Genomic DNA, 21610 nt, shown 5'->3' with positions numbered 1-21610 from the left:
AACAATGTTGACATCAAAATAGGTCCATCATGATGAAGGTGTAATGCACAGAACATGATTATCATCCTTTACTCATCATCCTCTTCGTCATCTTCTTCTTCATCAGAATCAGAATTGCTTGCACCTTGAGTACTTGAGTGTTTGGCAGTAGTAATACCAGAACCACCAACACCACCAACACCACCACCAAAACCACCATTCATTACTTTCATCTCCTCTCGATCATCATTTCTGACGACATCTTCTTCCAAAGGTATTCTCAACTCTTCTTCATCATCAATTTCCACTCGATGTGTTTTTCCTCTGAATCGATACCAAACCAATAGAGTTTTTGGAATGTTGGGAGCTGGATCAAAACTACCTTCCATTCTTGACTTGCTATACTCTGGTAGATATAATTTGGAATTGGATACTAAAAATTGAAGTTGATCGGTTAAATCAATCCATGAAGGATATTCATTCACATCATCTCCAACATCTTCCAAGTCTCCATATTTTGCATTAATAATAATCAAACCATTCACTTCTTCTTCTGCATTTCTGGATTGAAGAGCTTGTTCTCTAATCTTGTCCAATTCTTGAAGAGCAACTTGTCGTTTGTGTTGAGTGGACAAATAGGCCTCCTTTCGTTTACTCCTTGTTTCCTTTCTTCTCCAATAATTCATTAAAGGATCAAGTATAAAATTCTGAATCAAAGTATAACAAGTAATGGGTGTAATGGTAGCCATGAATAACATTTTCCAATGAAAGTAATGAGACAAGACGATAGGGAGAGTGAAATGATGTCTATCGGCTCGTTTCAAACTAAATTTCAAACTTATTCCTTCTTCCTTACTGGCTCCAACACCAAAACCTAATTCTGTTTCTTCGCCAATTGTTTTTACTAACATCATGTTCATTCCAACGTCATACGAATCCGACTGAAAGCCCAAACTTGGAGTCGATAATGTTACATCTGTAACCATTTCAACACCACCAGGAGTGGAATCTTGTTTTTTGGAAACACCCAAACGACCCAACGCACGTATCCATTCTGGAACATTTCTTCTAAATTCACAAGAAATGTGAGAGTTGGTTGGAGAGAGTCGTAATTCTGTTGAAAGAGAAGATCCATCGTGTTCAAAATTCTTATCCACGACCAAAGAGACATTGTTGTCTTGAGGAAAACTAAAATGTATGGATCCAAACAAAGAAGGATCGGAAAATAATTGTCTCTTATAAACTAATTGAAAACCAGCAATGGATAACCAATTCATAAATGTTGGACTAATACCATTAAATTGTCCAACCCATTTCATGGATCCAAAACTATAATCTGATAATTTTGTACTTCCAGATGCAACCAAAGTCAAAGCATTTGGATTCTGAGTACTAAATGCAGTGACCAGATCGAATTGAGTAGCTTCTTTTGTTGGATCTATTACATGTCTCCATTGTAAAGCGATTGTATGAGAAATATTTTCAGCGCTTAATTGATCACAATTAGCATTTCCATGAAAGATCAATGTATCTAATTTTGAAATGGGTGTATGAAAGGTTTGAGAAAATGATGAATTTGTAAAAGATACTTTTGGAATAATGACACGATAGGTTTGACCATCTTGTTCAATATATGCATCTTCCAAATCTTGTTCACTTAGAAATGATCCAGATATATCCATTGATAAATTAGCACTTGTGGATCCTTGAGTTTTGGAATCTCGTAATTGTCTTCGCTGTTCTCTCTTGTAATCTTTATATCGTTCTTTTAATTCTTGAAAAGAAATATTCTCAGAGTCATCGGCTAACACTAGTGATGTAATACACTTTCCAAGAACATCATATTGTGCTCTCTTTCTTTCATTAGAAAGTACTTCATAGGCTTCATTAAGCTGTTTTTGTTTTTCTTCAAAATATTCTTCCAATTCTTTTGGTTTGAAAATTTTCTGTTGCTCCGAAGTTAATCGTTGAGCATCGGGATGGCATTTCCGAGACTTTTTTCGAAAGGCTTCCGTTATTTCTTTTTGAGTAGCATTTCTTTTGACTCCTAATATTTCATAGTAACTTTTCTTCTTTTTATAGAGTTCTTCAATTTCAAAAGAATTTTCTTCAGGGTCAAGGTCTGTGTGTGTGCATTATTGTGTATATAGTAGGTATGAGTGTGCGTGTTTAGATAATGTCAAGGTGTGAGGTGTGAAGGATGAGTCAGTAGAATGATGATGATCATATGAATGTTATATATTCCAAATTGATTGAATACGATGATTTCAAAAAACTAACCCTCTTCAAGATGGTCAATGATTTCTTCCGTGCCGTTGCGAGGTTTTTTCATTTTTTATTTTTTAAAATTTTGCTTTTGGCGCGAGAGGTCTCTGTTGAAGGTACGCGCGCAACACTGGCAATTAAAACTTGAAGCAATTTGAGAGAGCATCCCTATTGTAGTTTCTACTTTCAAGCAATTGCTTAAACGATGGAAGATACTGCTGAGCGTTTTTCCTTTTAAATTTAAGACAATCCATAAACATTCTTATGAGAATTTCTATTTGTGTGTGAATAGAATCATAACATGATCCATGAAAACATACCATTTAAAAAGTCAAGCCTCTTCGTCTGATATTTTGCATCCTCTAAAAGAACATCACTGTCGTCGAGTATGCTTTTATATTCTGAGGACAAGAATGATAAATCTTCTTCTTGAATTTGAATTTCTTTGAGAGCGTCGATGAATTTAATCTTTTCACTCAAATTGAGTTGGTATTCAAGCTTTGGATAAAGGAGAGAAATGGTGTACTCGAAAGAAGCGTCATTAATTTCTTTGCATCCCAAGGTTATCTTCTCAAAACACAATGCTAGAACCAAAACTTACCGAAACTAATGTTGACTTTGGTCTTTCTTTCAGTGGCTGCTTTGGTAATAACTTCTTCAACCACTGATATAGCTGTAATATTATCAGTTTCAATGACAGCTTCTCCTCTCTTTAACTTGATGATTAAGCATGTATCTTGGAAGGTCGAGTGGTAATAATAGGTCATTTCATCTTCGGTGATTCTGTGAACGAATTCATGCAAGTAAATTTCATTAGAAAGAAAATTGCCAATCACTGTTAAAAACTTACTTGTCTGGAATACCTTCAACACATAATCCAATCCATGAGTGAACTTCCGATAATGTAAAAGAACCGGAAACAATTAACTTGTTGAGAGGTCTGTTACCAATAAATGACTTGGCTCTCTGTTCATCGAGTCGTTCATGTAAAGAGAGTGGCTTTACATTGAACATGTGGAATTTTGAAATCTTGGGATGTAATTTTGGAATTACGTAAATCTCAATAGGTCCATATTTTCCTTCATAGGTTCTGAAAAGCACCTCAATTCGTTTACAATTGTCTGTGAATCTAAAGGTAGCACTGAACTTGGTGGATAAATCCTTTTTCTCATCTGGTACGATATTACTAACAACAACATTGTTATCTCCAGAAGAATCTAATAAATCAAGAGCAATTTCAGAACGAATAATGATCATTTCCATGTGAACGTCGGACTCGACATTGAGGCGATAATACGCATCTTTCGCATCCAAAATGAAGGAAGCTTTGGTTTCATATTCGCAATGGACAGCAACAATTTCAGAGGAAAGTTTAGAGTAATTCTGTTTCACTTTTGTTAATTTTTCATCAAGAGATTCTAATTCTTTTTGAAGGTTAGTAATTCTTTGACTTTTAGAAATTCCAACAATCTTTTTCTTATCATCAATAATATTGAAGGGTAAGTTAAGATTCGAAGATTCATTCGTGGTGGTGTATTGATGATTCGAGAAGGCTAATAATCTGCCACTGAAGGTTGAAACTAATATTTCGTCGTCCTCAGGTGCAATTATTTTTCCTGCTGTGACACAAGTAATGCTTTCATCAATCGTTTTCTTCAACAATCTGGTTGGCTGAGATGGATTAATAAACGAATAAACCTCCAAAGTTCCATCATTACGTGCAACAATTAATTCTTCTTTGCCATCACCATTAATATCGTATTTACACATTTCATTCACAGATCCCTTTTCTCCTTCAATCCTCCATGAAGCAGAAGGGTTCGTAGAATTAAAATCTAGGGAAATTACTTGACCAGTCTCCGTTCCATAAATTAAAGAATTTGATTCCTCATTGAGAAGTAAGGAAGTGACAGCGCCTTCAGTAGCATATTGAGCTACACAATCGGTGTTACATACAACGCGTAGTTTTCTATCTTGGCATCCCAAAATTGCTTGATCATTGACAGCATCTTTACAATCAAAATAAGGAATGATGGTGTTGATTCGATCAGGACACATGTAGAATCCTTTTTCAACGGAATCAACATAATGATACAAAATATAATTTCCTCCCATCCAAAGACCGGGAACTCGAATTACCATTCTTGTTGCATCTTCAGAAATGTTGCTATCCAATCGATAGAATTCTTTTCCTTTTTTTGTGACTCCTTTTACAACTTGTCCGTAGGAATAGAACACTCTGTTCTTGTGGATCTGAACTCCTCTCACTGGTTTGTTTTGATTAATGGTTTTAAAGGTAGTCTATAATAAGAGTTAGGGAGTAGAACAAATAATAAATTAACGAAATACAACAAGTTGTATGAACTTAATGAAAGTATATCAACCTACATTTACAGCTCCCTTTTTAACTGAAAAAGCTTGTAGTGATCCATCATTATCTCCCACTGCAACACGTTGAGTTTTCTTCTTTCCGACAGGGAACAGCTTCAAACAATCCGACGAAACACTGGATGTTTTTAAAAGATCAAGACGAGTCTGTAGTTCTGACATTTTTTTTTGGAGGGAACTTTAGAGTTGCCATGAGCCCTCAAGATATAATCACTTGTGGGCTTGTATTAATAATACCAAGATAAGGATCAGATCATTACTGTTTTATGCATGCTACAGCAATAACATGGAGCGTGAAGACAGCAAGACGAAGCATTCAATTTAACAAAACAACCTTCAAAAAATGAGTGAAGCCAAAACAACAGAAATACATCTGGAAGATGAAAGCATGAACAATCCGCAACATGACGAGAACACAAACGAACAACCATCAAAATCATCATCAAGGTGAGTAGTGAAGTTAGTAATTCATAGCGTATTTATCTCAACATACACCGCATCGTTACCAAATCATCATCAAATAATTTTTATTTAAATAATTGTAGCTCTTCTTCCAGAAGAGAAAAGACGAGCAGAACTCTTTTCGTGGGAAATATTCCTGCTGAAACATCTGAAGATGAAGTCCGTAAAGTCTTTGAGGAATACGGTAACATCATCAGAGTTGCTATGGGAGCTATGGATATGAAGAAGAAACAAAACGGGTATGCCTATTGTTTTGTTGAATTTGAAATTCTTCGAGATGCCGAAATTGCCTATGATAAACTCCAAGGAGCAAAAATTGGTGATAGAAACATCAAACTAGATTATGACTTTGGACCAAGAGGACAACGAAAGAGTTCTTATAGAAGAAGATCCCCAAGAAGATATGAAAGAAGATCTCCTAGATACTCTAGATACGATGACCGAAGGGATGATAGATATGACCGTAGAGATGATAGAAGAGATGATCGAAGATCATATGATGACTATTCCGACAGAGAAGATAGAAGATACGATGATGATTATGACAGAGATGATAGAAGAGATCGTAGAGATGACAGACGAGACAATGGACGTGATAGAAGACCAAGACATTCTTCTAGAAGATATGAACCTTACGGTAGAAACTCAAATTCTCCTAGAAGATAATCTTTTTTATTTCTATTAACCCTTTTCTATATGATTAGTATCTTACAAAATTTATTCTCTCCTCCATCTTAGTGAACGGAATGCTGATTGAGGCTAATACGAGTGTTCTTCATTTTACTGCACAGTGGTTATGATGATTGCACATACCTTACTTGGTAGCAGCAGTTTTGAGTCTTGCCTCTGTTTAAGGATTTTGATGATAGATGCTTGGCAATAAAAGTGATCTATGGAGATCACACGTAGTAGTCTGAAGCAAATAGTCAAAGGTTAATAGTTAAAGGTTACCTTTAAGGCTTGGCTTGCAAGATCTTGCTGGTGAAGTGGTGTCTGATATCAATTTCTTCTTTCAAGCAGCACTCGGAAAGGTATTTTTGTCGTTTTCCCTTCCTGAGGTTATTTTCATGCACAGGTTTTAAAGGCTGAGTGTTTCGAAAAGGTACTGATGGTTTATCACATCGTTATTGGTGTTGTTGTGAGCACGATCTTCATGTTGATCTCTGAATACTCTGACGGTTGTCAAGGTGATAATGTTGAATCATTAATACCCATTTTTTCAAAAGTCCTTAGTTTGGAATAATTTGGTATGTATTAATGTCTTGCTGAATGACCATGTTCATCATCTCGTCAATAATACGTATTACTCTTGAAAATTTAATACAAATTATCATCCATTCAATGCTGCTTCTTCTGTGATGACGTTTTTCTTCGTTGACTGCACAATAAAACTTTAAAAAAATATTTTCAAATTCTGCTCTCTCGTGTTGCGATGGCCTCCTGGATCTTTCAAAATTTACTCACACCAGCCGATCTGCAAGATGATGATGATGGAGAAGAGCATCAAACGCCGCACTTGAGTGATCATAATAGTACTCGAGTGACCTCCACACCATCTCATACAAGCAGCAACAACAACACCATCATGACCACGACGACACGCGTTGAGGATCATGTCGATATTGTTCAAGTCAAACCAATTCTCTCTTCTTCTCGATCACCAGCATCTATTGATGTGAGTGTTTCGGATTTGTTGCATCGAATCGAAACCTCTTCACTTCATGATGATAGAATTGAAGCCATGGAAAATCTCATTGAATTATCCTCTCAAGACATGAACTCTCAAAACTCTCGTTTTAATCATCACAAGGAATTCAAAGAAATTTTCCCTAAACTCATTAATCACGTCAATCAAAATGAAAGTGAAACTACTACTCGTCAATATTTGACAATTATATGCAACTTGGCTCAACTTGAAAATCATGGACCTATTTATTTAGATTTAATTATCAACAATAATAATTATTTATCAATTTTAATTTCTCTACTCAATGAAAATAATTCCTATTTGAGATATCAAACAATTCAATTATTGAATATACTTTTACAATATAACCCTCTAGTCATTCAAGATGCCATTCTCAAAGAAGCAACAATTCCATTAATTTTGTCATTATTGAACGAGTATGGAGTATTGAGAAATGAAGGAATTCTATTTTTAAGAAATTTAACAAGAGAAATTAATCAACTCATGGTACACTCTCCATCCGAACAAGAACACAATATGGCAATTGGGAATGAGTTAAAAAAGATTATAGTATTTGAAGGTGCATTTGAAAAATTATTTGGAATTATTTTACAAGAAGGAGGAAATCAAGGTGGAGTTCTCGTTCTCGATTGCCTCTATATTATTTTATATTTATTGAAAGATAATGAATTGAATCGAAAACAATTTTTAATGCTCCAAAATGGTGGAATGACATTTTTGTATCCATTATTGGTCATTCCAGAATTTAAAAATCATTCATTGAGTGGTATGAAGACCAATATGTCATCCTTAACAACGAATACTCTCACAAACTCTGAGTCTTCATATGGTTTTCTTAAAAGTGTGGCTGGAGTAGCCATGAATTTAATGAGTGGTAATGATCAATCACTTTATCAACAAGATTCTCAACATTCCAATTTCTCTTCTCATTTGAATGGCGATGATCATTTTAGTATTTCTAATCCAATGTATCCCATGCTATTGAATGAACAAGTCACTAAACAAAATCTCAAACAAATCTCAAGCAATGAAAAACAATTAGAAATTATTTCCATTGTATTAGATATCCTTTTAGAATTGATGAAATCTACAAAAGAACCTGTAAAGGATATCATTACACATCATCATAGAGGAGGAACAAGAAATGTGAATTCTACTCAAAGTATTTTAATTCCAATTTTGAAATTATCGTTTGATTATATTTTTACATCGATGGTGGGTGGTCATGATTCCAATACATCTCCACAACAACAACTCTCAAACATGATGAATTTAATTCCTCCTCTCATTAGAACCATCATGTATGATATTAATATGAAATCTATTTTCCTTTTAGGACATTTAACGTTTAATAATCGAAGTGCTCAAGAAGTATTAGAAAGTTATTTTTTCCAATATGGAAATACACTATCCATTCCAAGTCAATTATTGATGAGTAATGGAATTCAAAATGTGTTGACCACAAATTCCAGCGGAAATGGATTGATACATTCATTAATGATTGAAGAATCAGCAATTATTCGATTATGTAAACTTGTTTTATATGACAGTGATGAATATAGAAGGTGAGTATTATATGAGTGTATTAGTGTGAATGTGTTTTGGTAATGAGGAGAATATATATCATGGATGATCAAATTTACAAATGTATTTATATATCATTATTGATGATCAAATTTACAAATGTATTTATATATCATGGATGATCAAATTTACAAATGTATTGTACCTCTACACATACACACACCCATAATACACACCATATTGTCCATCAATGTTAACATTCTATACAGACAATTAGCCTTTTCGACATTGAAAAGATTTCTTTATAATAACAAGGAGGGTCAACTAATTATTGCTTCCACAGTGAAAGCTCCAAATTTAATAGCTTCTTCATCTGAAGAGTGCATGTTATGCGGAATTGTGTTATCAGATGCGTTATTCTCATTGAATAAGCCTAAATTTCATCCTCTCGAAAGTGTTCATGCGATTTCTATTTTAAGTATTATTATTAGACAAAATACGAAATGTAAAGATATTTTATTAGAAATACCTTATGAGAGTGGTGGTGGTGGTGGTAATATCTGCAGTAGTGGTAGTAGTAGTAGTAGTGGAGATTTGAATAATAATAACAACAACATGACCACTATTTCCACAAAGAGAATTCTACCAACACACTCAAAATCATTCTTTACATGTCTCATTAATCTTGTCGTGTATGCCATCCAATCTCGAGTACAAGATTTCTATACATGTGCTTTATTGAGATTACTATGCGAATGGATCAATGGTAGTTCTCAATCTGCTCGAAAATTCATTGAACATTCTCGCTCGACATTATTATTTTTCTCTGAAGTGATTGCATCGAGTCATGGCACAAGTCCTCTCATTCAAGCATTATGTTGTATGTTATTGGGACTTGTATGTATGGAATATGAAGATCCATCCTCTACAGTAGTAGTAGTAGCAACATCATCATCCGTAATAACATCATCCGTAGTAGCAACAACAACATCATCATCATCCGTAACATCATCAACAACAACATCAAATCATGATGAATCAGGAAATGATTCATTCCATCATCCTATACCTGTTGGAAGGATTACCAAAAACTCTGTGGTCGATCTTGTCTTGAGACGTGTAGGTATTCAAAGAATGAAAGAAAAATTTGATATTTTAAGACAACACAATGTCATGATTGGAGCATTGAATCAACCAAAATTTAATTATGAATCTTTACAAATTAGTGATACTACTCCTATTCAAGTACTTCCAATAGATTTGGAATTTGCAACGTTTGCATCCTCTGCCATTCATAACATTTTAACCTTCTTCTCTCAAAATGAAATCAATTCCTCTCAAGAAAATATTCTCTTAAAAGATTTGGAAAAACACAATCAAAAACTTCAACAAGAAGAAAAAGAAAGACTGATTCGGGAAAAAAATCAAGAAATTGAAAAGAGAGAACTCATTGAAGAGCAATACAAGAATCAAATTTCAAAACTCGAACATGAAATTCAAACTCTCAAAATGGAAAAAGATACAACCATTCATGAAATTAATTCTACCAACGAGACTTATCAAAATCAATTAAGAAATTTCTCTAATGAAAATCAAAAACTCAAGACGAGAATTACGGAACTCTCTGAACGGTTGAATACTCTTCAAGATGAAAAGAATACTCTCTCGGAATTGAATCAACAAATGGAATCGAATCAGTTGCAAACACAACAACGAATTTCAGAATATAAGGCTCATCTTGAACAAACTCAATTACAATTGAAATCACTTCAAGAAAAATTCGATTCAGAACTCCACGAAAAGGAATTTAAAAATAATTTACAACAAGAGCAGTTGAACAAGTTACAATTACAATTGAAACAAAAAGAAGATGAAATTGAACACATGACTAGAGAATTTGAAGACAAGCTCAATCAATTGAAAAAGCAAGAAAGCGAAACCATTCAATTGAATTTCTCCAACCAATTAGCCATGAAAGATTCTCAAATCAATACTCTCTATTCAGAAAATGATTCTCTCAAACATTACATTTCTCAATTAACCACAAATATTCAGCAAGTGGAAGAAAAGATGAAACATGTATATCAAGAGAAAGAAAGTTTATCATTGAAGCATCAAGATCATTCCAATAGACTTCAACAAGAATTGAAGCAAAAACAAGATGAAATTCAGAACTTGTTGAAAGCCAATGAAAGTTTCCAACAAACTATTCAATTATTGCAAAATGATCTCATGAATTTGAAGAATCAATCCATACAAAAAGATTCTACCGTACAGGCATTACGACAAGAAAATGAAGGCTTGAAACAAAACATTTCTCAAATGAATTTGAATCATCAACAATTGCTGCAACAGCAAGCAGCTCTACAAGAATCTCTCAAAAAGACTCAATCCATCATTTCTGAAAAAGAGAAACGAATTGAGGAACTTGATAAAGATAATGAAGACATGATTGATATTATTGAAAAGTTGGAGGAGAAACTGGCCCTTCAGGATGCCAATAAATAATTATATTTCAAACTTTGAAAATCCTAAGGGTCTTTGTTTACTGACCAAAAACATTTCTTGTTTGATTAATGTTTGTTTAATTTCACCTGTCATCTATTATGATGAATGGAATGCTAAAGGCACTTGGATTGTAAATTAAGGAGTGTTGTATCGAATTTTCCTTCCCATTGAAAATATTTAAATATTGATTCCGAGTTGTAATCGGGACAGCCTGTGCCACGCTGACTAAGTGATGACTATGATGATTTAAACAATTATTGAATGATGAAAATGTTGAATAAGAGGAAACAGACATGACGCTGTTGCACTGAAATTCGCTCCACTGACGGGTTCTTTTAGAGAAAGTCGTGTGAAGTATTCTTGTTGCCATTCGTTTCATTTTTCTAATTCAGAATGCCGTCAACAGGGTTTGCATTCAAATTTCTATCATCTTTGACTCCCTTAGTTTCGTTTTGCCATGAAGCTGTCTTCCAAATCTGACTTGATACATTCTGACGGAAGCCAGAATACAATAACGGACAATAGAATTTGGCAACGAGAAGAAATAGATTCAGCGATTATCATAGAAGGTGGTCATTGGCAATGTATGAACATAATCATGGAACAAACAACCAAACAATGTTGTTCCTTTTAGCCGTTACAACTTTCATCACCCCTTCCAAATGCAATTTCACTGTTCGATGAACCAAAGCGTGAACGTCGACACAAGCTCGTAAAAAAAACAGAGAACCACTCTTCTCTGGTCATCATCATTGCTTCTCATAAAACTCCACCACAACGGCTATTGTCTCTCGTTATCTGAGTATTGAAACGTTCAACAACAAGATCAACCTTGATTGACAATTGACATTTTTCCATATCACGACAATTTTCGATATCCAAATTACCGATTCTTCTGAGAGTCAGAACAAATTCTTTCCATTATCAACAACAACAAAGAAACATACATTGTACTCATAACACACTGTGTCCTTGCTCTCCTCGAACCTCGTCATCATCAAAGGTTGCTGAATTTTAAAATTCATTAAATTTTTTCTCCATAAAAAATGAGCCACAATCAGCAACCACTTCCTTTTGAATCCGAGAGGGTGCTGACGGATGGCCAACAACATGAAATTCCCTATTTACCTTTCAAACCACAACAGCAAGAAACTCAGAGTGGAACTCTCACATCTCCTCCTATTGTATCACCTTCATTGATTCGTATTCCGTCCTCTTCCATTGAGAATGATCCTTCTCAAACCATCATGATTGATTCGAATCATCAAAAAGAGAATGTTGTGGTTGGAAATACTAATAATAACAATACTCATTTACAATCAACAACTAATACTTCTTCAACATCAATCATTGAAAATCATCATGAATTGGAAGATCATAACCACTCCGATGCTGCTGCTGTTACCACTGTACAAACACCACCCTCAGATGCTGTTCAACATGGTAAAAATGAAAATGGTGCTGGAGGAGGAGGTGCTGGTGGTCATGTTGATGACGACCATGACGATGAAAAGTATAAACTCTCCATCAATGATTGGGATTCCAATAGTAAGGAAACAAAGAAATGGTTTTTGGGAATTAAGAGACCACGATTTCCATCGAATTATATCAGTACGACCAAGGTATGTTCATTGTGTATGTCAGTATTTGTGTGTTGTTGATTCATGATGATCAACTATTCAAATGTTTATGATGATATATATACTTGATCAACTTCTTTATTCTGACATGTATATATACTTTATCAAATACTTTATCAAATACTTTATCATGACATCTTTATCAAATACTCTATCAAATACTCTATTAAATACTTTGATATCTTTAAATACGACATGTTCATTGTTAACACACACACAAATAACCTTTCTGAAACATCCCATCTGCATTTCACACACACACACATATATGGATCTTAAATTTTTCAATTAGTACACTTGGTGGAACTTTTTAATCCTCAATCCATTATTTCAAATGAAAAAAATTGGTAACATTTACTTTATCATTGTCATGATCTTTGCATTGGTTCCAGGTGTCAGTCCAACGAATCCAGTCACAAGTGTTCTCCCAGTGATATTTATTTTAGGTGTGAATATGGTCAGAGAAGGAGGTGAAGATTTTCTGCGTTATTTGAGTGATCGAAAAGTGAACAAAATGAGTGCGTACGTGTTGAAAGACAATGAATTCAAGAGAGTAGATACGTGTGATGTTCGTGTGGGTGATATTGTCAAAGTCTCTGAAGATTATGCCTTTCCAGCAGATATATTATTAATTACATCGAATTTAGAAGATGGAAGTTGTAATATTGAAACTGCAAATTTGGATGGTGAAACAAATTTGAAAACTAGAAATTGTCCAAAAGGTCTTCATACGTTTAACACTCCAGACAAACTCTCTTCAATGAAAGGAATTATTGATTGCCAACCTCCTAATGAAGAACTTTACAAATTCAAAGGTTCTATCAAAGTAGAAGGAATGGGACCAGAAATTCCACTCTCTCATGCCAACTTGTTATTGAAAGGATCTATTTTAAGAGCCACTCAATACATTTATGGAATTGTCATTTATACTGGTCCTGATACCAAGATTATGAAAAATATGCAAAAGGCCAAAGTCAAGTTCAGTTTTGTGAACAAGATGTTGAATTACTTTATTGGAGCTTTATTCGTTTTGCAAATTATTTTCTGTTTGATTTTTGTTGGATTGGGAGGTTATGAAGAATTTGTCAATGCTCGTCGTTATGCCTACACTGGAAAGCCAAAAATTCAATCCACCGATGCTGGCTATATTGTGCTCTCCATTTTAACCTATTTCATTTTATTGAATTTGTTGATTCCAGTTTCATTGTTTGTTTCTTTGGAATTTGTGAAAATGATTCAAGCATGGTTCATTACAATGGACAATCAAATGGCCATCTATGATACTCATCCACATGATCCTGATAAGAAGGTATTCATGAATTCAGTTTCCATTTCGAGTGATTTGAATGCAGATTTATCTCAAATTGATATCATCTTTTCAGACAAGACTGGAACATTGACTGAGAACTCGATGGTATTCAACAAGTGTTGTATTGGTAATGATTATGTTCATGATGATTATCAAACCAAGGGTCATATTGGTCGAGTATTGAATCAATTGAAAGATTATCATTTGATGAAAAAACATGGAGTATTAGTCATGCAACAACAACAACAACAGGGTATGAACCATACTATGAATAATAATAATACTACTACTACTACAATGAATAATAATAATACTACGACTACCACTTCTACTACGATGGACCATACTACTACAATGAACCATGGTATCAATAATAATGGAAATACTGGTATCCATTCTACCAATCAAGATATTATCTTTCATTTACCTCAATCTGAAATTGATTCTCTCATTTCCGATCGAAAATTGTCCATCTCTTCTGAGAATGAATTCTTTCTGGGAATGAACACATTCTTACTATTGTCCTTGTGTCATAATGTGGCTGTACGTGAGAAACCATTGCATGGTAGTACCGATTCAAACACAGGTGCTTGTACAAGAAAATTCTTTGAAGGTGAAAGTGTGGATGAAGTGGCATTGGTATTGGGTGCTGTGAATAATGATTTTATACTCAAATCCTTCTCTGAGAAGAGAACCATCGTTTCCGTATTTGATAAGGAATATAGTTTTGAGAGATTGAGTGAAATTCCATTCACTCCTGATCGTAAACGAATGTCCACCTTCTTTAAAATTCCACAAGACTTTTTGAATGATTTTCCAGTCTTTAAAAAGATTGCCAAACAACAATTCAATGTATCCGATGTCAATGACCCAGAAGGAATTATTGTTTGTTATACCAAAGGTGCTGATAGTTTTCTCTTTCCATTCATTGATCCATCCAATTCTAAACTTTTAAAACCCAAATTAGATGAACATATTTTAGATTTTGCAAAGGATGGACTTCGAACCTTATTATTGGCTTACAAATTTATTTCTCATCATGAATTTAGTGAATGGATCACTCGATACAATGCTGCAAAATCACTCCTTACCAAAACAAGAGAACAAGCCATCGAGCAAGCTGAAAAAGACATTGAGAAAAATCTCTTCATTACAGGTGCTTCAGGTATTGAAGATAAGCTTCAACCCAAAGTTCCAGAAACCATTCGATTTTTCTTACAAGCAGGATTACAATTATGGTTATTAACAGGAGATAAGAGAGAAACTGCTGTGAATATTGCAACCATGTCCAGTTTTTTAGATGAAGATTCACAACTCTTTACTTTGGATGGAGATCCAGAGTCAAGAATTCCAGATTCCGATCGTTATATCAAAGTTGTGAGTGATCAAGCAAGTGCAAAGGGAATTGAAAGTTATTTACAAGCCATTGCTCAATTGGATTCTTTCAAAGCCAAACATGTTGCCTTGGTCATTGATGGACATGCATTCACTCATTGTATGGAACCACTCTCTCAGAAATTCTTTATCAAACTCATTAAGAAGTGTAAGACTGTGATTTGTTGTCGAGCAACTCCAAAACAAAAGTCCATGCTCGTAGAATTGGCAAAGAAGAAGTTGGGAAAGAATGGTTTAGCTATTGGAGATGGTGCTAATGATGGTAAGTGTGAGTGTGTGTGTGTGTGTGTATATATATCGAGTGACCTTGTGTGTGTTTATGTGGATTTGTTTTTCATTTTTTTTTCAAAATTTTCAATGTTGGATCCATTTTTTATCCTACAACGATTCGAATGCACTACATTTGTACATGGGTAAATCAACAATTATTGTTATCATACCAATGATATGACTACAACAACTACAACAACCAATGTACTAACACTACTACTACTATCAATCATTTCTACCATTTCTACTACAACCAATGTACTACTACTAACACTACTACTATCAATCATTTCTACCATTTCTACAACAACAATAACAGTACCAATGATTCAAAAAGCCAAAGTAGGAGTCGGTGTCATGGGTAAAGAAGGTTCTCAAGCCAAGTTAGCCTCTGATTATGCCATTCCGAAATTCTACATGTTGAAACGTTTACTTGTAGCACATGGACGATATTCATTCAAACGTTCTGCTCAATTCATTCAATACTCTTTCTATAAGAATATTGTCATTACCTTTGTTCAAATTTACTTTACATTCTATACCATGTATTCTGGACAAACCATTATTGACTCTTATGTATTAACATTTTATAATTTACTATTTACATTATTGAATCCATTTGTCTTTGGTTTAATGGAAAAGGACATTCATGAAGAATATTTAGAAGATGCAGAAATTGGACCTGTTCTCTATTCTAATTTGAGAATTGAAAATATTTTCAATTGGTATACTTTTATCAAATGGATTCTTGGAGCAGTCATTCACGCCACTATTATTTTCTTCTTTGCATTGTATGCAAGACAATCGAATATTTTAACCAATGGACAAGAAGATGGTATTTGGGTCATGTCCATTCTCGTTACATCCTCTGTGTTTTGTGTCGTGAATTTGAAATGTTATTTTGAAATGGAACATTTCACCATTGTGCATCATTTATGCATGGCATTCTCATTTTTGACTTTTTATGGATTTAATTTCAGTTATTCTGGAATTCCAATGGTCATCTCAACATCCAACATGTATTATGTTTGGTATATGGCTGTACAATCAGCCAAGTTTTGGATTATTCACATTTTGTGTGTGATCACACCCCTTGCCTTTGATTTATTATTTTATGGAATGAAATATTTGGTCTATCCTGATTATTATCAACGATTGAAAATGACGACGGATCGAAAGACATTTTTCAAGAATCGGGGTACGAATAAGGAACAAGGAACAAGTGCTAATAAGAATCAAGAGGAAGGTCAACCTTTGGACTTGTCCAACACTCGTAACTCTTCAAAAGCAACCAACAATACTCAGACAGAATTACAAAGTATTGGTCATAATAGTTTTTGAGTTGGCGATGATGTGATTCATCTCTAGGTACCACTCGAATTAAGAAGACTCTTGTCGAATGATTTTGTAAAATTTATTTTGAACAATGTAATTCTGTTGTTCAAATGAGCATGCCGCAACAACAACATGTTGATTATTGTCTATATTGACATCCAACAGATAAAAGAATCTTTTCAATTTCTTCAGCTGATTTTTGTCTAATATCAATTTCTTGTTTTGTTTCTTGATCTCCTCCATAAATGTATAATTTTGGATATTCACCAATGAAGAGTACTTGCAATCCAGCCCTTTAAATTTCAATGTTTTGAAATATAATAATTTGGATTTTCAAAATAAACTCACATTTTCATTGAATTTTTAGAAATAAATTCTTTTGGTCCAGGATATTTACTCAAACATGGTCCGACACATGTCTATTTGTGAAATCGAAAAATATTATAAAATAGTATCGATTGTCATCATTGACAAGATCTTTCCTAAAAATAATTTTGAACACATACTTCAATTCTAGCAATATCTTTTTGGTCTCGGAAATCATTAGGTCTATCAGCTCCTCCCATGGTTCTCACATTTCCAAATGTTGATGATGCAGTCATGACTGCAATGAGGATCATGAACACTAGAAGAATGGTCAGAGATCGTCTTGGTGACATTTTTTTTTTGAAGGTTGAAGCGATAGAACACGTGTGTTTTTGAAGATTTTTATGAATTTTTCAAAGTTGCATAAAAACACCATCCTCCTCATGTCCAGTACTGGACATGTTTCAAAGACACCACAATCATCACTTCATTTGATGAAGAACAATTGCTTTCCACAACTGTTCTCATAAAAAATGGCAAGCAGCAACAAGAGGGTATTATGGAATCTCTCGTCCATGAAACATCCATCAACCATTCGGAAATTCGGAGTAGAGACACATTCATTCTTGTTCAACAAATCATGCACATTACGGTTACCTCTCAGGGGTGATCATTTTGGATCTTGTTATCATTATTCATCATCAACAATTCAAAAGAAAACTCGGAATGAAGAATTATCAATGGCGGCAAAAACAAGTGCTGTAGATCATGCATCATCAAGTGAATCATTACTTCCGAATATTAAAATACCATCCAATGTACAAGAACAAATGAAACATAATGAAATTCAATTTTATCAATTGATGAAAAAGAATCATTATCGGGAATTTTCTAACATTTGGAAAGGATGTCTCGTGGTAGGCTCTCTCTTTGGAACGCTCATGCTCTATTATTTTTTAAAAACTCCATCTTCCATGATTACAGGTGGTGAATCGCTTGGCTTTTATTTAAATCAAGTACTACAAGAAAAGGAACAAGTCAATCCTATAGTGATTCAAAATATTATGAAATGGTTGAAACTAAATAACAGAGATGGGATACACATGATGGTACAATCTGGAGCTTTGGATACCTTGTTGGATATTTTAATGAAAACAATGGAAAAGTATAATAATAGAAATCAAGAGATGAATGAAATGGAAAATTCTTCAAACATGTTGCATGAAGTATTGTCGATTATGTACTTGGTTGTAAAATGTGATCACAATCTGCGAGAGATTAATTCTGCTCATCTAAATTCAGAACAAAGAAAAAAGATCGAACGTGCAGTAACCGCTTTATTGAGCAATGGTTTTATCACTCCAACGAATTTACTTGTTAGAAACGAAGATACCATTGAAAATATTGTGAATGATGAAAAAAGATGGTTACTCTCAACCACACATACCAATACTCTCTCTTCATTGTTAAAAATTGCCTATGAATTATCTTTACCCATCTCAAAGAATGATTTGGAAAAAACTCTTCAATTGTTGCAAGAGAGATCCAATTTCTTTCAACGTGTGAAAGATCATTTTGAGCAAAGAGTGAGCAAAGTTCTCCAAAACATTGAAAGAGGAATTGAACCATCTCAAGAGGAAAAAGAATACATGCAAAAAATAGAGAATAGATTTGAAAATCCTCATGAACATGCAGAATCCTTTTTCTTGAGTGCTCTTCTCTTGAAATTGATCAATGATCGAGTTATTTCTCTGGATGAAATGAAATCAAGCCAATCACTCATGAATTTTCTAAGATCAGAATTTTATGGAAATGGTCATCTTTCATTTATACCTTGTGGTGCGATATTACTCATGATGGGTGATATTTCAAGAAATTCTCCCTTGAGGACTCGATTACTCTATCCTGTTGTGGACGAGATTGAGAACAATGTGAACATTAACCAATTACGAACAACATTAATCCTCGCTCAACATGACTATTCTTGCTTGGACAAGAAAAACTTTAGGGATGAGCTTTCAAGTCTGCGTCCACAAGTCAAAGGCACTTACCTTGAACCATTTCTTGAATATATCATTTCTTCACAGTTTGGTTATGTTGGTGAAGTTGAGCTTTTGCAACAAGAATCACTACTGTACTCAGCCGTTAATCATGAGTCAGGTTGCGGCATTAGGGATGTTAACTTGATGTTTGAGCTCGGTAATTTACTACTAAAACGACAAGATCTGGCAAAGGGTTTTGAGATTTTCTCAAAAATTCAACAGAGCTTTCCATTTTATGCTCCTATTAAGGGAGTTCTTGGAGGCTTTTGCATGCCACAAAATATCAAATTAATGTTGAATTCGCAACATATTGCCAACCATGTACTATCTCTCGACAAGTGGGATGTGTGCTATAAACTCAGATTAGAGGTTCAAAAACAAAGTATGAAATAAATTTTGCATCATCAAGATTTTGTCTAGCTCAGTATTAACGTGAGAAGATTCATTATTGTTTAATTAGTATGCTCCTTGGTTTCTAATATCCTGTGGCTTTTGTGCCACCGATGATGGCAGCTCCGCTCGAAGTACCAATTCTTGAAATCTTGGCCTCATCAATAAACTTCATTGCTGTTTCTTTGTCTCTAATACCTCCAGCGGCCTTCACAAGACCAACGTTGCCAACTACTGCCTTCATCAACTTGCAATCTTCTAATTTTGCTCCTGAGGTGCTGAATCCAGTGCTAGTTTTCACATAATGGCATTTAGCTAACATACACATGATGGAAGCATCAGCAATCAAATCCTTATTCAACAAACAACATTCCAAAATTACTTTCAGAACAGCTCCCTTCTCAATACAAGCATCAGCCATACGTTTGAGTTCATCGTAAATATATTGATAATCTCCATCTAATAATTTTCCAATGTTAATGACCATGTCAATTTCATGAGCTCCAAGATCGATGGCTTGTCGAGTTTCAAAAACCTTACTTTCAACAGTGGTTGCACCTAATGGAAATCCAACCACAGAAGCAATCTTTACATTTGAGGTTTCCAATAATTTTTTGCACAATGCAACGTTTGCAGCATTAACACAAACAGCAGCAAAATTATGAGTGAGAGCCTCTTGACATAATTGCTCTACCTCACTCTTTTTTGCGTTTGCTTTCAATATGGTATGATCTATGAATTGAGAAAGAGGAAGATTGGTCTTGACAAACGCATCAGTAGTGGGAGTTTCTTTCAAGTGAGGAAGCAATTGGAAGATTTCATTGCTCGGAATTCCTAATTTTCCTGCAACAATTTCAACTCTTTCTTTTACAAAAGAAATATAGGATTCAATCGTAGTTTCTGGTTCCTTCTTTTCATTATTAACGCTCTTCTTGTTTCTGCCCATCCACACAGTGGCAAGAGCCAAGCCTCCGAAAAATAATAAACCACCCAACGATGATGATTGAGCCTTGCAGCAAGACATTTTTTCCTTTTTTTTACATCTCATGAGCCCGACATTGGACCGAATTGTTGTTAACAGAGAATTGTTGCAGCAACAACGTTGTACTCATTGGAAGAGTCTCTTACTGGGCTGCAATAATTCCAACAAAATCAACACGTGTACTTTGATGACAACTCATCTCAACACCACTAAAAAATTAATCATCATGAAATACTGTGTGGTCGGATTGCTGCTGATTATGTTTACAGCAAGCATCGGATTTGTTCATGGCTTGACATACACTCTAGATCCAGCAGAAGAAAGATGCTTCTTTGAAAGCATTGATAAACCATCAAAATTGTCTTTAAAGTTCCAAGTCATCAAGGGAGGATTTTTGGACGTTGATTTAGTGTATGTACATACGTCTTTTGTGATGCCATTCAACCTGACGGAATATATTTTGAAATGGTTTTAATAATATTAATCTTGATCGGGTTGTTTTTAATGTGGTGATGATGATTAATAATATTAATTTTGATCATTTCATCAACAATCATTGTACCTCCAACTTTTGAAACCAAATCAACAACAACAGTGTTTTTGATCCTGACGGAGAAATTTTGCATCAACAAGAAAGAGAATCTGAAGGAAAGTTTTCTGTCAATGCAGAAAAGAGAGGAATTTACAAATTTTGTTTCTCAAACAAGATTTCTACTCTCACACCAAAGACTGTATCGTTCCATATTTCTGTTGGTGATTTTGTGGATGCTAATATTGCCAAACTGGATCAATTAAACCCAATTGAACAAACAATTATGAAATTGTCGGAAGGATTAAGCCATATTCAAAACGAGCAGCAAGAATTCCGCTCAAGAGAGGCTACTCATAGAAATATTTGTGAGGCAACCAATGAAAGAGTGACATACTATAACATCTTTTCCATCTTTTTACTTGTTTGCTTGAGCGGTGTACAAGTATATTATTTGAGAAGATGGTTCGAAGTGAAACGAGAAATCTAAGATATTAACTCGAAATTCTTCATTAAAATTAAATTATTTCACATGCTGTAAAAAGGAATTGGCAAGTGGAAACTCGAGGTAACACTCC

General features: G+C 34.4%; 9 protein-coding genes across 9 annotated transcripts; 5 read left to right on the top strand and 4 right to left on the bottom strand.

Moving 5' to 3' along the window:
- Positions 1-68: 68 nt before the first annotated feature.
- C9374_009632 (uncharacterized protein) lies at positions 69-2311 on the bottom strand (the record flags this gene model as incomplete). Its single annotated transcript, XM_044699841.1, has 2 exons — positions 69-2101; positions 2260-2311. The coding sequence occupies 2 exons, from the start codon at positions 2309-2311 to the stop codon at positions 69-71; spliced, it is 2085 nt and encodes a 694-aa protein (XP_044554949.1).
- A 70-nt stretch (positions 2312-2381) lies between these two features.
- Positions 2382-4794, bottom strand: C9374_009631 (uncharacterized protein; the record flags this gene model as incomplete). Its single annotated transcript, XM_044699840.1, has 5 exons — positions 2382-2518; positions 2565-2792; positions 2846-3027; positions 3095-4545; positions 4633-4794. 5 exons carry the CDS (start codon positions 4792-4794, stop codon positions 2382-2384), a joined length of 2160 nt encoding a protein of 719 aa, XP_044554948.1.
- Positions 4795-4975: 181 nt separating this feature from the next.
- On the top strand, positions 4976-5760 carry C9374_009630 (uncharacterized protein; the record flags this gene model as incomplete). The annotated part of the gene is made up of 2 exons (XM_044699839.1): positions 4976-5079; positions 5178-5760. 2 exons carry the CDS (start codon positions 4976-4978, stop codon positions 5758-5760), a joined length of 687 nt encoding a protein of 228 aa, XP_044554947.1.
- A 766-nt stretch (positions 5761-6526) lies between these two features.
- C9374_009629 (uncharacterized protein) lies at positions 6527-10834 on the top strand (the record flags this gene model as incomplete). The annotated part of the gene is made up of 2 exons (XM_044699837.1): positions 6527-8367; positions 8596-10834. 2 exons carry the CDS (start codon positions 6527-6529, stop codon positions 10832-10834), a joined length of 4080 nt encoding a protein of 1359 aa, XP_044554946.1.
- A 1046-nt stretch (positions 10835-11880) lies between these two features.
- On the top strand, positions 11881-16789 carry C9374_009628 (uncharacterized protein; the record flags this gene model as incomplete). Its single annotated transcript, XM_044699836.1, has 3 exons — positions 11881-12456; positions 12767-15440; positions 15768-16789. 3 exons carry the CDS (start codon positions 11881-11883, stop codon positions 16787-16789), a joined length of 4272 nt encoding a protein of 1423 aa, XP_044554945.1.
- Positions 16790-16922: 133 nt separating this feature from the next.
- C9374_009627 (uncharacterized protein) lies at positions 16923-17442 on the bottom strand (the record flags this gene model as incomplete). Its single annotated transcript, XM_044699835.1, has 3 exons — positions 16923-17076; positions 17132-17202; positions 17290-17442. 3 exons carry the CDS (start codon positions 17440-17442, stop codon positions 16923-16925), a joined length of 378 nt encoding a protein of 125 aa, XP_044554944.1.
- Positions 17443-17622: 180 nt separating this feature from the next.
- On the top strand, positions 17623-19524 carry C9374_009626 (uncharacterized protein; the record flags this gene model as incomplete). Its single annotated transcript, XM_044699834.1, has 1 exon — positions 17623-19524. The coding sequence occupies one exon, from the start codon at positions 17623-17625 to the stop codon at positions 19522-19524; it is 1902 nt and encodes a 633-aa protein (XP_044554943.1).
- Positions 19525-19606: 82 nt separating this feature from the next.
- Positions 19607-20545, bottom strand: C9374_009625 (uncharacterized protein; the record flags this gene model as incomplete). Its single annotated transcript, XM_044699833.1, has 1 exon — positions 19607-20545. The coding sequence occupies one exon, from the start codon at positions 20543-20545 to the stop codon at positions 19607-19609; it is 939 nt and encodes a 312-aa protein (XP_044554942.1).
- A 184-nt stretch (positions 20546-20729) lies between these two features.
- Positions 20730-21522, top strand: C9374_009624 (uncharacterized protein; the record flags this gene model as incomplete). Its single annotated transcript, XM_044699832.1, has 2 exons — positions 20730-20914; positions 21099-21522. 2 exons carry the CDS (start codon positions 20730-20732, stop codon positions 21520-21522), a joined length of 609 nt encoding a protein of 202 aa, XP_044554941.1.
- Between the last annotated feature and the right edge of the window lie 88 nt (positions 21523-21610).

This window comes from Naegleria lovaniensis (genome assembly GCF_003324165.1).
Source record: "Naegleria lovaniensis strain ATCC 30569 chromosome Unknown tig003, whole genome shotgun sequence".
NCBI lineage: Eukaryota > Heterolobosea > Eutetramitea > Acrasida > Naegleriidae > Naegleria > Naegleria lovaniensis.
The sequence above is the reverse complement of the archived record's forward strand: the minus strand, read 5'-3'. Positions and strand labels throughout refer to the sequence as shown.